Raw genomic sequence first — 14114 nt, 5'->3', positions numbered from 1 at the left:
AGGGCCGAATGGCCTCCTCCTGCACCTATTTTCTAGGTTTCTATGTAACATTGACTATCTTCAGGTAGCCCTTGCTCGCTCTTTTCATTTCCCCCCTTCCCAGTCCTTCTACTAGTCCCACTGTCTCCACCTACATTATTTCTTTGTTCTACCCCCTCCCCTGACATCAGTCTTAAAAAGTGTCTCGACCTGAAACTTCGCCAATTCCTTCTCTCCATAGATGCTGCCTCACCCACTGAGTTTCTCCAGCATTTTGTGTCTACATTCGATTTTACCAGCATCTGCAGTTTTTTCTTAAACATCTAAAATGATACCCTGTTCCTGCTTTTTCCCCATATCCCTTGATTCATTTAGCCCAAAGAGCTAAATCGAACTCTCTCTTGAAAACATCCAGTGAATTGGCCCCCACAGCCTTCTATGGCAGAGAAGTCACAGATTCACAACTCTCTGGGTGAAAACATTTTTTCCTCATCTCAGTCTAATGGGTATAATGGCCTACCCCTTATACTTAAACTGTGACCCCTGGCTCTGGACTCCCCCAACATGGGGAACATTTTTCCTGCATCTAGCCTGTCCAATCCTTTAAGAATTTTATATGTTTCCATAAGAATACCTCTCATCCTTCTAAATTCCAGTGAGTACTAGCCGAGTCGACCCATTCTTTCATCATGTCAGTCCCGCCATCCCGGTAATTAACCTGGTGAACCTACGCTGCACTCCCTTGATAGCACGAATGTTCTTCCTCAAATTAGGAGACCAAAATTACACACAATACTGCAGGTGCGTATGCCACAATACTCCTGATACTACATTGTTGATCACCTGAAAGTAAGTCGTCCAAACCGGTTGTCTGGCATTTAAACAAATCTTTGTTAACTGTTGTTAGTTCTTCCTGTTAAACTACCTAAGCCCTTGCTTGGGGTTTTATATTGGCATTAATTAAGGATTGTTTACTTTAGTTTAGAGATACAGCGTGGGATTTGGCCCACTGTCCGCACTGACCATAGATTCCCACACACTAACACTATCCTACGCTTACTGGGAAAAAATTACATTTATACCAAGCCACTTAAACCACAAACCTGTATGTATTTGGAATGTGGGAGGAAACCGAAGATCTCGGTGAAAATCACGGGGAGAACGTACAAACTCCGCACAGACGGCACCCGTAGTCGGGCTTGAACCCAGGTCTCTGGAGCAATAGGCATTGTAAGTGCAGCAGCTCTACTGCTGCGGCGCCATGCAGCCAATTGGTTAATGAAAAGACGAACAGGAGTTTTAGTTTAGTTTAATTTAGAGATACAGCGCAGAAACGGGCCCTTCAGCCCACCGGGTTCGCACCGACCAGCGATCCCCGTACATTAACAATATCCTAAACCCTCTTGGGACAATTTTACATTGATACGGAGCCTATTAACCTACAAACCTGCACGTCTTTGGAGTGTGGGAGGAAACCGAAGATATCGGAGAAAACCCACGCCGTCACGGGGAGAACGTACAAACTCCGTACAGACAGTACGCATAGTCTGGTCGAACCCAGGTCTCCGGCGCTGAAAGCACTATAAGACAGCAACTCTACCGCTGCGACACCGTGCCACCGAGTTGTGAGGTTAAGATCAGGAGTTTGTGCTGTTGGTGGTGCTGGGCCCCAGCTGTTTATGACCTGTTTGAGTTATTTGGATGAGGAATCATGATCGGGTATCTTGGGCTGCATGGACAATTTGGGCCGAAGGGCCTGTTTATGTGTAAGAAAGGACGGATGAGATCAAGCTAGTGAACGGTGAGGAGGATACTCAGTGGCTTAAGGGTAACATTGACAGGCCAGGTGAATGAGCAAGGTCGTGTCTGAATAAAATGCAAGTTTAGATACAAAATGCTGGAGTAACTCAGCAGGACCGGCAGCAGCTCTGGAGAGAAGGAACGTTTCGGGTGTGGAGAAGGGTCTCGAACGGAAACGCCACCCGTTCCTTCTCGCCAGAGATGCTGCCTGTCCCGCTGACTTACTCCGGCATTTTGTGTTTATCTTCGGTTTAAACCAGCATCTGCAGTTCCATCCGATACAATGTGAGGTTGTTTATTATGGTGGGAAAAAATATTAAGACGGAGTATTTTTTGTTAAATGATGATAAGTTGAAAGCTGCTGGTGTTGACAAATCACTGAACATTAATGTGCATATGCAGCAAGCAAGTTGGAAAGCAACTATTATGATATTTTTTAAAGTTAATTTGAATACACGAAGGGAGTTGTCTTTACTTTGCTTTGGACCTTTGAGATGCGGCACAGAAACGGGCCCTTCGGCCCAGCGAGTCGGTACCGACCAGTGATCATCCCAGACACTATTACCATCCTGCACATTGGGACCAATTTACAATTTTACCAATTAACCTACAAACCTGTATGTTTTTGGAGCGTGGGGGAGAAACCGGAGTACAGGTGCACAACCTTTTATCCGAAGATCCAAATAACGAAAACCTCCGAATAGCGGCCATTTTTTCGGTCCTTGAAGAAAGGTCCTTGAAAACGTTCACCGAGGGCGGCCCGCAGAGGTGACAGCGGAACCTCCGGTCGGTCCTCGAAGAAAGGGGAACTAAATCCCCATTCATAAAAGAGAAGGTGAGGGTATATTGCGCGGGAGGGTTAATAATTGAGAATATGCTGCTGCCTGCCCGCTGAGTTAAAAAGTTCCCACGGTAGACTCACGATACACAGTGTTTCGTGAGTCTTGCGTGGGAACTTTTTAACTCAGCGGGGCAGGCAGCAGCAGATTGTCGCTCGCTTCAGTTTCACCCCACCTACACCCCTCTGCTTCCCGGCCATGTGTGTGACCCCTTCCCTCCCCTCTGCACCGGCGTGGGGGCTTTGCACTGTCTTCAAGTCGGCGATTGCAGCAGGACCGTGCCAGTCACCGGAGACGTCAGGACCAACGGGACACCGACCCCCAGGCCCACTGCAAGCACTGAGATCCCAGAGACCCACAGCCAGCAGCAGCCCAGCCCCGTTCCAACTCCAGAGGAAAACTGCAAACTGGTCGGAGACGTCAGGACCACCAGAAGCCGTTCCCCGAGCTGCGCCCCCTCATCGGGACACCGACCCCCAGGCCCACTGCAAGCACGGAGATCCCAGAGACCCACAGCCAACAGCAGCCCAGCCCAGCCCCGCTCCAACTACAGAGGAACCTGGGTTGCAGATGACGGGGCGCAGCTCGGGGCGTCGTAGGGGCCCATCGGGGAGCGGGTTCCTGTTGGTCTTGACGTCTCCGGCCACCTGCCATCCTCCGGGAACTGTACCGCCCTTGCAGGAGAGTGGGGTTGTTTGCTGTTGCAGAGGGAGGGGGCAAGGGCGGTACAGTATCCAGTCTCAGCTCCAGTCCAGGGGGGTGGCCGGAGACGTCAGGACCAACGGGACACCGACCCCCAGGCCCACTGCAAGCACGGAGATCCCAGAGACCCACAGCCAGCAGCAACTCCAGCCCAGCCCCGCTCCAACTCCAGAGGAACACGTAGGGGCAGAAGCTGATGGTGTGCAAGGTACGTCTTGTTCTTGGGGTGGCGGATGAGGGGGCGCAGCTGGGGCTGTGGGCGAACTGCCACTTGTCGCCGTAGCGGCCCATCGGGGAGCGGATTCCTCTGGAGTTGGAGGGGGAGGGGGGTATTGTGCTGTTTGATCGCCCCAGGGACAGGGAGACACAGCGGCTTTTTAGACTGGTGGGCAATCACTTCCAAAGTTCTGCCCACACAGTCAGTACACCTCTCCTACACTGCATTTCATACAAACATTTATTCTGCAAGAAAAAACTACATTGAAGACTCAAACTCGCGACCGAGTTTACTGCCGGGATCAAGGCGCAAACTCGCGACCTTGCGGATATGAGCCGAGCACTCTACCACTGAGCCAGCCATTAAAATCTACGCTAAAAAAATTCCATTCCGAAGACCGACAAATTCTGAATTACGAAAAGTGTCTGGTCCCAAGGCTTTCGGATAAAAGGTTGTGCACCTGTACCTGGAGAAAACCCGCGCGGTCACTGGGAGAACGTACAAACTCCGTACAGACATCACCTGTAGTCGGGATCGAAACGGGGTCTCTGGTGTTGTCAGGCAGCAACTCTGCCGCTGCACCACCGTGCCGCCCCTTATGCCAATTATGTGGAGGCTGACTCTGGAATATTGTGTGCTGGGCCTCCCTTCCTTCCCGGAGACATTTCTTTAAAATGTAGCTTCAAGTTTTGCGAATGGGAAATGGTTGAAAATAAATATGCACGTGTAACTATTCGAAATGTTTTCACCTTCCCAGAATCTAACCAGTTGTTAGTGTTTCATAAATGGCATCAATGATTTGGACTTGGGAACAAGAAAGTATCAGATATTAAACTGAGAAGGAATGCATTATTTCTCCAAGAATGAGAAAACTCAGAGAATGGAGGTTTACAGGGCAAATATGTGTGGCATGCTTGGATAGAAACACGATAGAAAGATCGCTTGCACTTTGGATATTAACCAAATGAGCGACGGGTGTTAAGGAGATAGGTAATAGAATCTGTTGAAAATTGAGGGCACAGCGCACTGGGATTTATTTCTGGAGGTATCACGTTCAGGTCTATTGAACTCAGGTTAACTGTTTAAAACAACTTGGTTAAACAACATTGATTTTGAATCAATAAAATCACAGAGCAATACTGGAGGAAATACAAAACTGGACATACAAAGATAGTATAATGTTTAAGCAGACATTTGGAACGGATAAATAGCTAGAAAGACCCTTTCCAAAGGGAGGAAGCTTTAAATATCTGTAAAATGTTTGGGCGATACAGGGAATGGATGTTGAGAATAATTCTGTGTTTGGAGGATTTAAAACTTGGAGCCATGTCCAACATCATTACCTCTAAATGAGTTCAGCGGGGAAATGAGACATCGTTTTACTTTTTTAGTTTTACTTTTGGAGACGCAGCATGCAAACAGGCCCTTCAGCCCGCCGAGACCGTGCCGACCAACAATCATCCCGTAAACTTGTTCGATCCTACGCACTAGGGACGGTTTTACTGAAGCCAATTAACCTACCAACTCGCACGTCTTTGGAATGTGGGAGGAAACCGGAGCACCCGGAGAAAACCCATGGGGTCACAGGGGGAACGTACAAACTCCATGCAGACAGCACCCATAGTCCGGATTGAACTCGGGTCTCTAGCACTGTAAGGCAGCAACTCTACCGCTGTGCCGCCCCTAGTTTTTCTCTAGTGTAGTTTAGTTTATTATTGTCACCTGTACCGAGGTACAGTGAACAGCTTTTATTTGCGTGCTATCCAGTTAAAGAAAACACTATGCTTTTCATAAATACAGTAAAGCCGTCCACAGAGAACAGATAAAGGATAAAATATACTACGTTTAGTGCAAATAAATAGCATTGATGTTATTTGTATATGTAAGAAAGTGGAACATGGGAAGTAACTGAGGCAAGGAGTTTGGATGCTTTGAAAATGGAAGCTATTAGATCGATGTGGAAATTAGCATGAAAGGTTTGGCTGGAAAGCTGAAATGTGTACGTTTGGATTCTCCTGGTGCAAATGCCACTGCACACGTGGCTTGTTTCTGTGCATGTAATGTAAGGAATTCATTAACATTAATATCCCTGATTATTCACTCTGCCAGTTGCTTAGAGAGAAAGGGCAATAATCTATTTCCTATGGTATTAGGTTTTTGTTTAAAAGTAAATGCATAATTTTTGTCCGTCATAAGATCTCTGTGCCTTCTGATATGTAGATCCCCATTTTCAGTACCAAATCACAATCATAGTTTGTGTAGAAGTTGAACCAGACCTTACAGGGCTTGATGGACACAAAGTGCTGGAGTAACTTAGCGGGTCAGGCAGCATCACTGGAGAATATGATGGATGACGTTTGTTGTCGGCCCGGCCCGAAAAACATCTCCCGTCTCTTTCTCCAGGGATGCTGCCCGACCCGCTGAGTTACTCCAGCACTTTGTGTCTATCTTTGGTATAGGACACCACCTGCAGTTCTTTGTTTCTCCTTACAGGGCTTGAGTTGTTTTGTTATTATTAGCCATGCTTTTCAGACATTCCGGACAGGAGGAGGCCTGCAAGTATAGACACAGGCATAGTCTTGGATATCTTTTATTTCAAACATCACAGAGTGCTATTATCTAAACATTTTCTTTTGGTATACAGCAATTGAAATGCTGAAATGGATGCTTTTCAGTTGCAGATTGGCATTTCCCAGAAAATGTTGCTGTTTTAGGTTGAGCTCTAAGGTTAAACAGACTATAACCTACTTCTCTCCAGAGAAGCTGCCTGTCCTGCTGAGTTAAGGGCCTGTCCCACTTGGCCGTCATTTGCGCGCAAAGATTTTGTACATCACAAAATCCTGCAACGCCGTGCGCGGCCACTCATCACTGCCTATGTCATCACGCACCATGCGCGCGTAATGCGTGCATCACGTGCGTGTCATGAGGCGTAAATGATGCCGCGTAAATTACGCGCAAATGACGGCCAAGTGGGACAGGTCCTTTACTCCAGCTTTTTGTGTCTATCTTCGGTATAACCTATTCAAGATAGGCACAAAAAGCTGGAGTAACTCAGCGGGTCAGACAGTAAAGGGCCTGTCCCACTTACTTTGTATTGTATTGTATTGTATTCAAATGTATTGTCATTGTCTCAATTAGAGACAACGAAATGAATTTCCCTTTACAGTCAGTATCATAAAAATAAATAAATAATAAAACATATTAAAAATAAAATAGAATTTAAAAAAAAAGCACAAACACAAAGTCCACGACACAACATAACACAATGGCACCAAGGTGAGGAAGGCACCATAGTCCAGCCAGTCTCCCCTCCGATCTTCCCAGATGTTCACCCGTGGTCGGGGCCTTCCGAGCACCCGCAGTCGCCACCCCAGGCGGCCCGATGCTCAGGCCCTCTCGCCGGGCTGATAGAACGCCGACGCCGAACCCCGACGGTGAAAATCCTCCTCAGCGGCCCGGACCTCCCGATCAGCCGCTTCCCACCGGAGTCCGCAGCTCCCGAGTCCGCAGGCCGAGCCGGGCAGAGTCGCAGGACCCCATGATGTTTGTCAGCGCCGCCCGCGTTGGGAGCTCTGTGAACCACAGCTCCAGGATGTCGGTGCCGCAGGCCCAGCACTCCGGGCTCCAGACGGCGATCCACTTACCGTACCCTCTTCCCCCACATCAAAACATTTAAAAAAAAATAAAAAACACACTTCAACATAACAACAAAAACAAAAAAACAAAAAGATACCAGGCTGAAGGTGGAGGCAGCTGGTACTTACACGACTTTTACGGCGACTGCCGGCACCTGTTATAGGTCACCGAAAATTTTCAACTTTAAAAATCCAGCGACCAGAACAAGGTACGACTCTTTGGTTGACTACTCATGACCATACTGGCTTCACCCCGCGACATGTTGCCTGGGTGCCTCCTGTATGGTCGTGAATAGTCTCCTCAGTTGCCCAAAGAGTCGTTGCGTCTTTCTGGTCGCCGCTGGATTTTCAACATGTTGAAATTTTTCAGCGACCTGCAACGACCTATGACGGGTGACGGCAGTCGCCGAAAAAGTTGCGTAAGTGGGACAGACCAATATCTCTGGAGAAAAGGAATGGGTGCTGTTTTTGGTTGAGACCTTTCTTCAGACTGAGAGTCAGCGGAAAGGGACACAAAAGATATAGACAGTGATGTAAAGAGATAAAGAACAAATGCATGAAAGATATGCAAAAAAGTTACGATGAGAAAGGAGAAGGGCCATTGTTAGCTGAGGTGTAGGTGAAAATGAAAATTGACAATGAGACTCAACAAGACGACTTTGAAGCTGGTACGACATGGGTGAGTGAGGGATGGAGGGTCTTACTTGAATTTAGAGAAATCAATGTTCATAGCACTGAGTTGTAAGCTGCCCAAAGCGAAATATGAGGTGCTGTTCCTCCAATTTGCGCTGGGCCTCAGTCTGACAGTGGAGGAGGCCCAGGACAGAAAGGTCAGTGTGGGAATGGGAAGGGGAATTAAAGTGTTTGGCAACCGGGAGATCAGGTAGGTCCAGAACCAACTCATCTTACTTGGATTTCCAAAATGCCCGACAGCAGTGCCGAAGCCCTCTCTGCCTCCCTCCGAGGGTTGTAGACAGTGCAGATGATGCAATGGTGAACAGCCAACTGAGAGGTGGTAGAGATCAGCAGCCTGCTATGGCCCTGAGTTGAGGAGGTATGAGAATGATGGTGACCTGACCTTCAAAGGTGAACGTTTAAGGCAACGTGAAAGTCCGTGAAAATCACAGCTCTCGCGGGGGACAGTTTTTGAGTGCTGACCATTTAAGTATGACAATAGACAATAGGTGCAGGAGTAGGCCATTCGGCCCTTCGAGCCAGCGCTGCCATTCACTGTGATCATGGCTGATCATCCATAATCAGTACCCCGTTCCTACCTTCTCCCCATATCTCTTGACTACTATCTTTAAGAGCTCGATCTAACTCTTTCTTGAAAGCATCCAGAGAATTGGCCTCCACTGCCTTCTGAGGCAGAGAATTCCACAGATTCACAACTCTCTGGGTTAAAAAGCTTTTTCCTCATCTCCATTCTAAATGGCCTTATTCTTAAACTGTGGCCCCTGGTTCTGGACTTCCCCCAACATCAGGAACATGTTTCCTGCCTCTAGCGTGTCCAATCCCTTAATAATCATATATGTTTCAATAAGATTGCCTCTCATCCTTCTAAACTCCAGTGTATACAAGCCCAGTTGCTCCATTCTTTCAACATTTAACAGTCCCGCCATTCCGGGAATTAACCTGGTGAACCTACGATGCACACCCTCAATAGCAAGAATGTCCTTCCTCAAATTTGGGGGGATATGCTAGGGGAGAAACTGCAGATGCTGGTTTAAACTGAATATAGACACCGGAGATGGTAACTCAGTGGGACAGACAACATCTCTGGACAGAAGGATCAGCCTGAAGAAGGGTCTCGACCTTCTTGAAACATCTGCCGTTCCTTTTCTCCAGAGTTGCTGCCTGCCTGAGTTACTCCATCTTTTTGTGACCCTTTAAGTACGATGGTTTCAACCTGGGAAGCACTTGTTGATATGTGTGACTTAATAAGACCTGTTGTTCAAAATTCGGGTTGCAAATCTCACGACAGACTATCGGTGCTCTCCACGGTTGTTGGTGGCATTTAGGAGAAGTTTTAAAACAACAACAAAAAATGTCCGATAATGAAAAGCTCATTGAAAAATCAGGAGATGAGTGCTTTCCTAAGTGCACAGAGAAATCAAGAAATGTATGAGTAATTGCTTAACTCAAGATTCAGCCAACAGTGGAAAGCTGCTGTGATCGTTGTGTATTGAATTTCTTGTTGACGGTTACACATCCTAATTTTGTTGTGCGGTTCATCTCTTAATACAGGTTGAAAACCTCTTGGTCAGTAACCAAGGAACAATCAAGCTGTGTGATTTTGGCAGTGCCACCAGCATCGCGCACTATCCAGACTATAGCTGGTCCGCACAACAGAGGGCAATGGTAGAAGAGGAGGTAAGAGTGTTTTCTACTGTTTATCGTGGTGGCACATTGAATGGCACAGAGCACACACTGCAGATATTTAGAAAAGCCAATGGACTACCCATTGTGCAGGGCAATATCATTGCCTCACTAACGTGAATATTAAATTTACCTCTGTTATGGGCCTGTCCCACTTAGCTATTTTTAGGTGACTGCCGGCGACTGTCTTAGCCATAGCAGGTCGCCGAAAAACCGTCGACTGAACGCCCCTTCAACATAAAATTTGAATTAGAATCAATACTTTAACAACAACAAAAAATGAAGCCAGCACCGGCGACAACTTACGTCACCTGGCGACAACCTACGTTAACCTGGTAACAACTACGACAGCACATACGTCAGGAGAAGTCAAGCTACGCGCATTGGCGTCAAACCCACTGTTGCCGACTGTCTCCGAAAAATGTTCAACATGTTGAAAATCCAGCGGCGACCAGAAAGACGCTACGACTCTTTGGGCGACTGAGGAGACGACTCACAACCATACAGGCTACACCCCGGCGACCATGTGGCGACAGCCTAGTCGCCTGTAGTCACCTAAAAAATAGCCTAAGTGGGACAGGCCCTTTAAACACAACATGCTGGAGCAACTCAGTGGGACAGGCAGATCTCTGGAGAGAATGAATGGGTGACATTTTGGGTCGAGACCCTTCTTCAGGCCGATGTCAGGGGGAGGAGGGAGATAGATAGATGAGGAATTGTGAAGGTGTGAAAACAGGGCAAAGGGAATGAAGATCAAGGAACATGTAGAATAGATCATAGTTAGCTGGGAGAAGGCAACAACAAAGCAGAGACAAAATGTAGTAGGAGCCAGGAAGACTGATCGGAGAACTGGGAAGGGGGAGGGATGGAGAGAGAAGGAAAGCAAGGGCTACTTGAAGTTAAAGAAGTCAATGTTCATACCGCAGGGGTGTAAGCTGCCCAAGTGAAATATGAGATGCTGTTCCTCCAATTCGCGCTGGGCCTCACCCTGACAACGGAGGAGGCCCAGGACAGAAAGGTCAGATTGGGAATGGGTGGGGGGGTTAAAGTGTCCAGCAACCAGGAGATCACGTGGATCTAGGAGCTGAGTTGCTCCAGCATTTTGTGTCTTTTGTTGGTTTAAACCAGCATCTGCAGTTCCTTCATACACCTCTAACTCTGTTTCTATTTCTATACCGTTCAGTGAAATCTTGCTGGATGCACTATGAGTGTTCTTTGTCCCTCTATAACAATGTTGACTGTGCGTGTGAAGTTTTCCTATTCTATGTGATGTGATTTTCTGTGGTTCAGAATATTGCTATGGAAATGTAATTTCTCTTGTCTCTGTGGCTGCAAGGATATTTCAATGCATAGTGTTTTTTGAAAACTTTTAAATGGAGGTCTCATCATTCCCGGTGATTGTTTTTAGATAATCTTAAATTGAGCGAGTCCAGTTCCAATCAGTCCTATAATTCATGACTCAAAAATAACTGTGCGGCACAGTGGCGCAGTGGTAGAGCTACTGCCTTTCAGCGCCAGAGACCCGGGTTTGATCCTGACCTCGGACGCTGTCTCTACGGAGTTTGTACGTTCTCCCCGTGAGCTGTGTAGGTTTTTTACGAGATTTTCGGTGTCCTCCCACACTCCAAAGTTGTACAGGTTTGTAGGCTAATTGGCTGCGTATAAATGTAAACTGTAAAATGTAAATTGCCTCAAGTGTGTGTAGGATAGTGTTAATGTGCGGGGATCTCTGGTCGGTGCGGACTCGGTGAGCCGAAGGTCCTGTTTCCGTGCTGTTTCATGAAACTAAACTAAACTAAACTGCTTAAAGCTAAATAATCCAGCACCTTAAAGCTAATATGTGAAATGTAACCACTTATATTGGAGTAAACCATTCCATCCTTTCATGGTGTCTGCAGTTTGGAACAAAATATAGTTCCATCGTATCCTTAATGAATAATTAATGAGTAGGGCGGTCACGGTGGCGCAGCGGTAGAGTTGCTGCCTTACAGCGAATGCAGCGCCGGAGACCCGGGTTCCATCCCAGCCACGGGTGCTGTCTGTATGGACTTTGTACGTTCTCCCCGTGACCTGTGTGGGTTTTCTCCGAGACCTTTGGTTTCCTCCCACATTCCAAAGACGTACAGGTTTGTGGGTTAATTGGCTTGGTAAATGTAAAAATTGTCCCCAGTGGGTGTGGGATAGTGTTAATGTGTGGGGATCACTGGTCGGCGCAGACCCGGTGGGCCGAAGGACCTGTTTCCGCGCTGTATCTCTAAACTAAACTAATTTGTGTAAAGAGTGCCTTTCTTTGACCAAAACAGATTACACGGAATACAACGCCAATGTACAGGACACCAGAGATAATTGACCTTTATTCCAATTACCCGATCAATGAGAAGCAAGATATTTGGGTATGTATGCAATGATTAACAAAATTGTAATAACAAAATTAATCACCTATTACACCCAGTACATCCTTTTGCAGAAAAGCACGATGGAAACCAACTTTGCTTCCATAGTTTAAAGTCGTCTTCACAATGTCACAACTTTATTTTTGTAAATTTTTATTTTTGTCAATTTGTGGTGAGTTTTCAGAAGTCTTTACTGGCTTTACCTTGCACTAAACTGTTATTCCCTTGTCATGTGTCTGTACACTAAATTGATTGATTGTTATCACGTATTGTCTTTCCGCTGACTGGATAGTAGTCAACAAAAGCTTTTCAATGTACCTCGGTGCACGTGACAATAAACTGAACTGAACTGATCTTTATCTATGTAACGGACTGGTTCGCTGGGGCCTGGCTTACTCGTGAAGGCAATGCCCCTGTGTATCTTGTTCCACAGATGAATTGAGAACTGCGGACCTGAAGTCTCTCATGCTGGGGATAAAATGTTTAGGGTCAATTTTGAAGGTTGCTTTAATAGACCACCTACTGTCATAAAATTGCAACTATGAAATTATGAGAGGCATAGACATGGTAGACAGTCAGCACCCTTTTTGCATGGTGGAAAAATCAAATACTAGAGGGCATAGCTTTAAGGTGAGAAGGGCTAAGTTTAAAGGAGATGTGCGGGGCACGTTTTTACACAAAGGGTGATGAGTGCTTGCCAGGAGTGGTGACTGAGGCAGGATTCCATAGTGGCATTTAGGAGACTTTTGGATAGGCACGTGGATATGCAGGGATATGGATCGCGTGCAGATTGATAAGAGATGGTCTTGGCATCATGTTTAGCTTTAGTTTAGACGAGTTTATTGTCATGTGCACCGAGGTACAGTGACAAGCTTTTGTTGCGTGCTAACCAGCCAGCGGAAAGACATGCTTACAATCGAGCTATATGCACAGTGCACAAATACCTGATAAGGGAATAATATTGAATGAAAGGTAAAGCCAGTAAAATCCAATTAAAGATAGTCCGAGCGTGCCCGATGAGGTAGATAGTCGTTCAAGACTGCTCTCTGGTTGGGGTAGTGTGGTTCAGTTCATTTCCCTGATAACAGCAGGTTATTTTGGTGGGCAAAACGGCCTGTTCTTGTGAAGTACTTTCCTATGTTCTAAACCTAACACCATATCTAACACCTTCGAACAGTATGGGCATGTTCTGGTTGACGTATGCACCACAAGCACAAGGTAATGCTATTTGGCCTTGCGTGAGCAGCCTGAGTGTTCGATGAGGACCTTTCTCTAGTCAAAACATTTCTGTGCTGAGTATACTGTTGATGGTAACTCCGATTCATGAAGTTGTTTGGTCCTGGACGTACTGGCGATAGCGTCATTGTACATTGGAGGGAAAAAAAAGACCTGCAGTCAATGCACAGACTTGTTTTTTTGTTGGAATGGTCAAGGTCCTGTCGATTCAAACTCCCGTTTACCAAAAGAACACGGGCGGCACAGTGGCGCAGCAGAAGAGCCTCTGCCTCGCAGCTCCAGAGTCCCAGGTTCGATCCTGACCTTGGGTGCCGTTCCCCCTGTGACTGCGGGTTTTCTCCGGGTGCCGCAGTTTCCTCCCACATTCCAAAGACGTGCATGTTTGTAGGTTAATTGGCCCTCTGTAAATTGCCCCTGGAGTGTTGGAGGCAAAAGGCGAGGGTCAGTGAAGGCTGATTTTTTTTGTTTCTCTAACGGACGTGCAGATGTTTGTTAAAGATATATCTTGTGTCTCTCCTTAGGCCTTGGGTTGCATTCTGTACCTGTTGTGCTTCAAGCAACACCCATTTGAAGATGGAGCTAAACTTGGAATAGTGAATGGAAAGTACTCTATTCCTGCAAGTGATACGAAATACAATGTTTTTCACGACCTCATTCGTAAGTATTTAATGCAAGTTATAGCTTCAAAATTCAAAGTTGAGAGGTTGATTATGTGAGGCACGCCATCTTATCTTCTGACAATGAATGCTAGATGACTGCGGCCGTGACCTGGTTGGGAGAAGTGGTGGCACTTATTGTGTGCTCAACACTCGTCCTCCAGTGCAGATGCTTTAGATGGTCTGAAGAAGGGTCTCAACCTGAAACGCCACCCATTCCTTCTCTCCAGAGATGCTGCCTGTCCCGCTGAGATACTCCAGCATTTTGTGCCTATCTT

The 14114-nt window shown here is 46.6% G+C and overlaps 1 protein-coding gene across 4 annotated transcripts in view; it reads left to right on the top strand.

The window, feature by feature from the left end:
• Positions 1-14114, top strand: part of gak (cyclin G associated kinase) — a 129732-nt gene that overhangs the window by 24396 nt on the left and 91222 nt on the right. For all 4 annotated transcript variants that reach the window (XM_033018426.1, XM_033018425.1, XM_033018429.1 and 1 more), the window contains exons 6-8: positions 9420-9545; positions 11855-11944; positions 13702-13837. In XM_033018426.1, the coding sequence (XP_032874317.1) occupies positions 9420-9545; positions 11855-11944; positions 13702-13837 (352 nt within the window). The remainder of the gene's footprint in view (positions 1-9419; positions 9546-11854; positions 11945-13701; positions 13838-14114) is intronic.

Source organism: Amblyraja radiata, chromosome 3 (genome assembly GCF_010909765.2).
Source record: "Amblyraja radiata isolate CabotCenter1 chromosome 3, sAmbRad1.1.pri, whole genome shotgun sequence".
Classification (NCBI taxonomy): domain Eukaryota; kingdom Metazoa; phylum Chordata; class Chondrichthyes; order Rajiformes; family Rajidae; genus Amblyraja; species Amblyraja radiata.
Note: the sequence above shows the minus strand (reverse complement) of the source record. Positions and strands in the feature narration are given on the sequence as shown.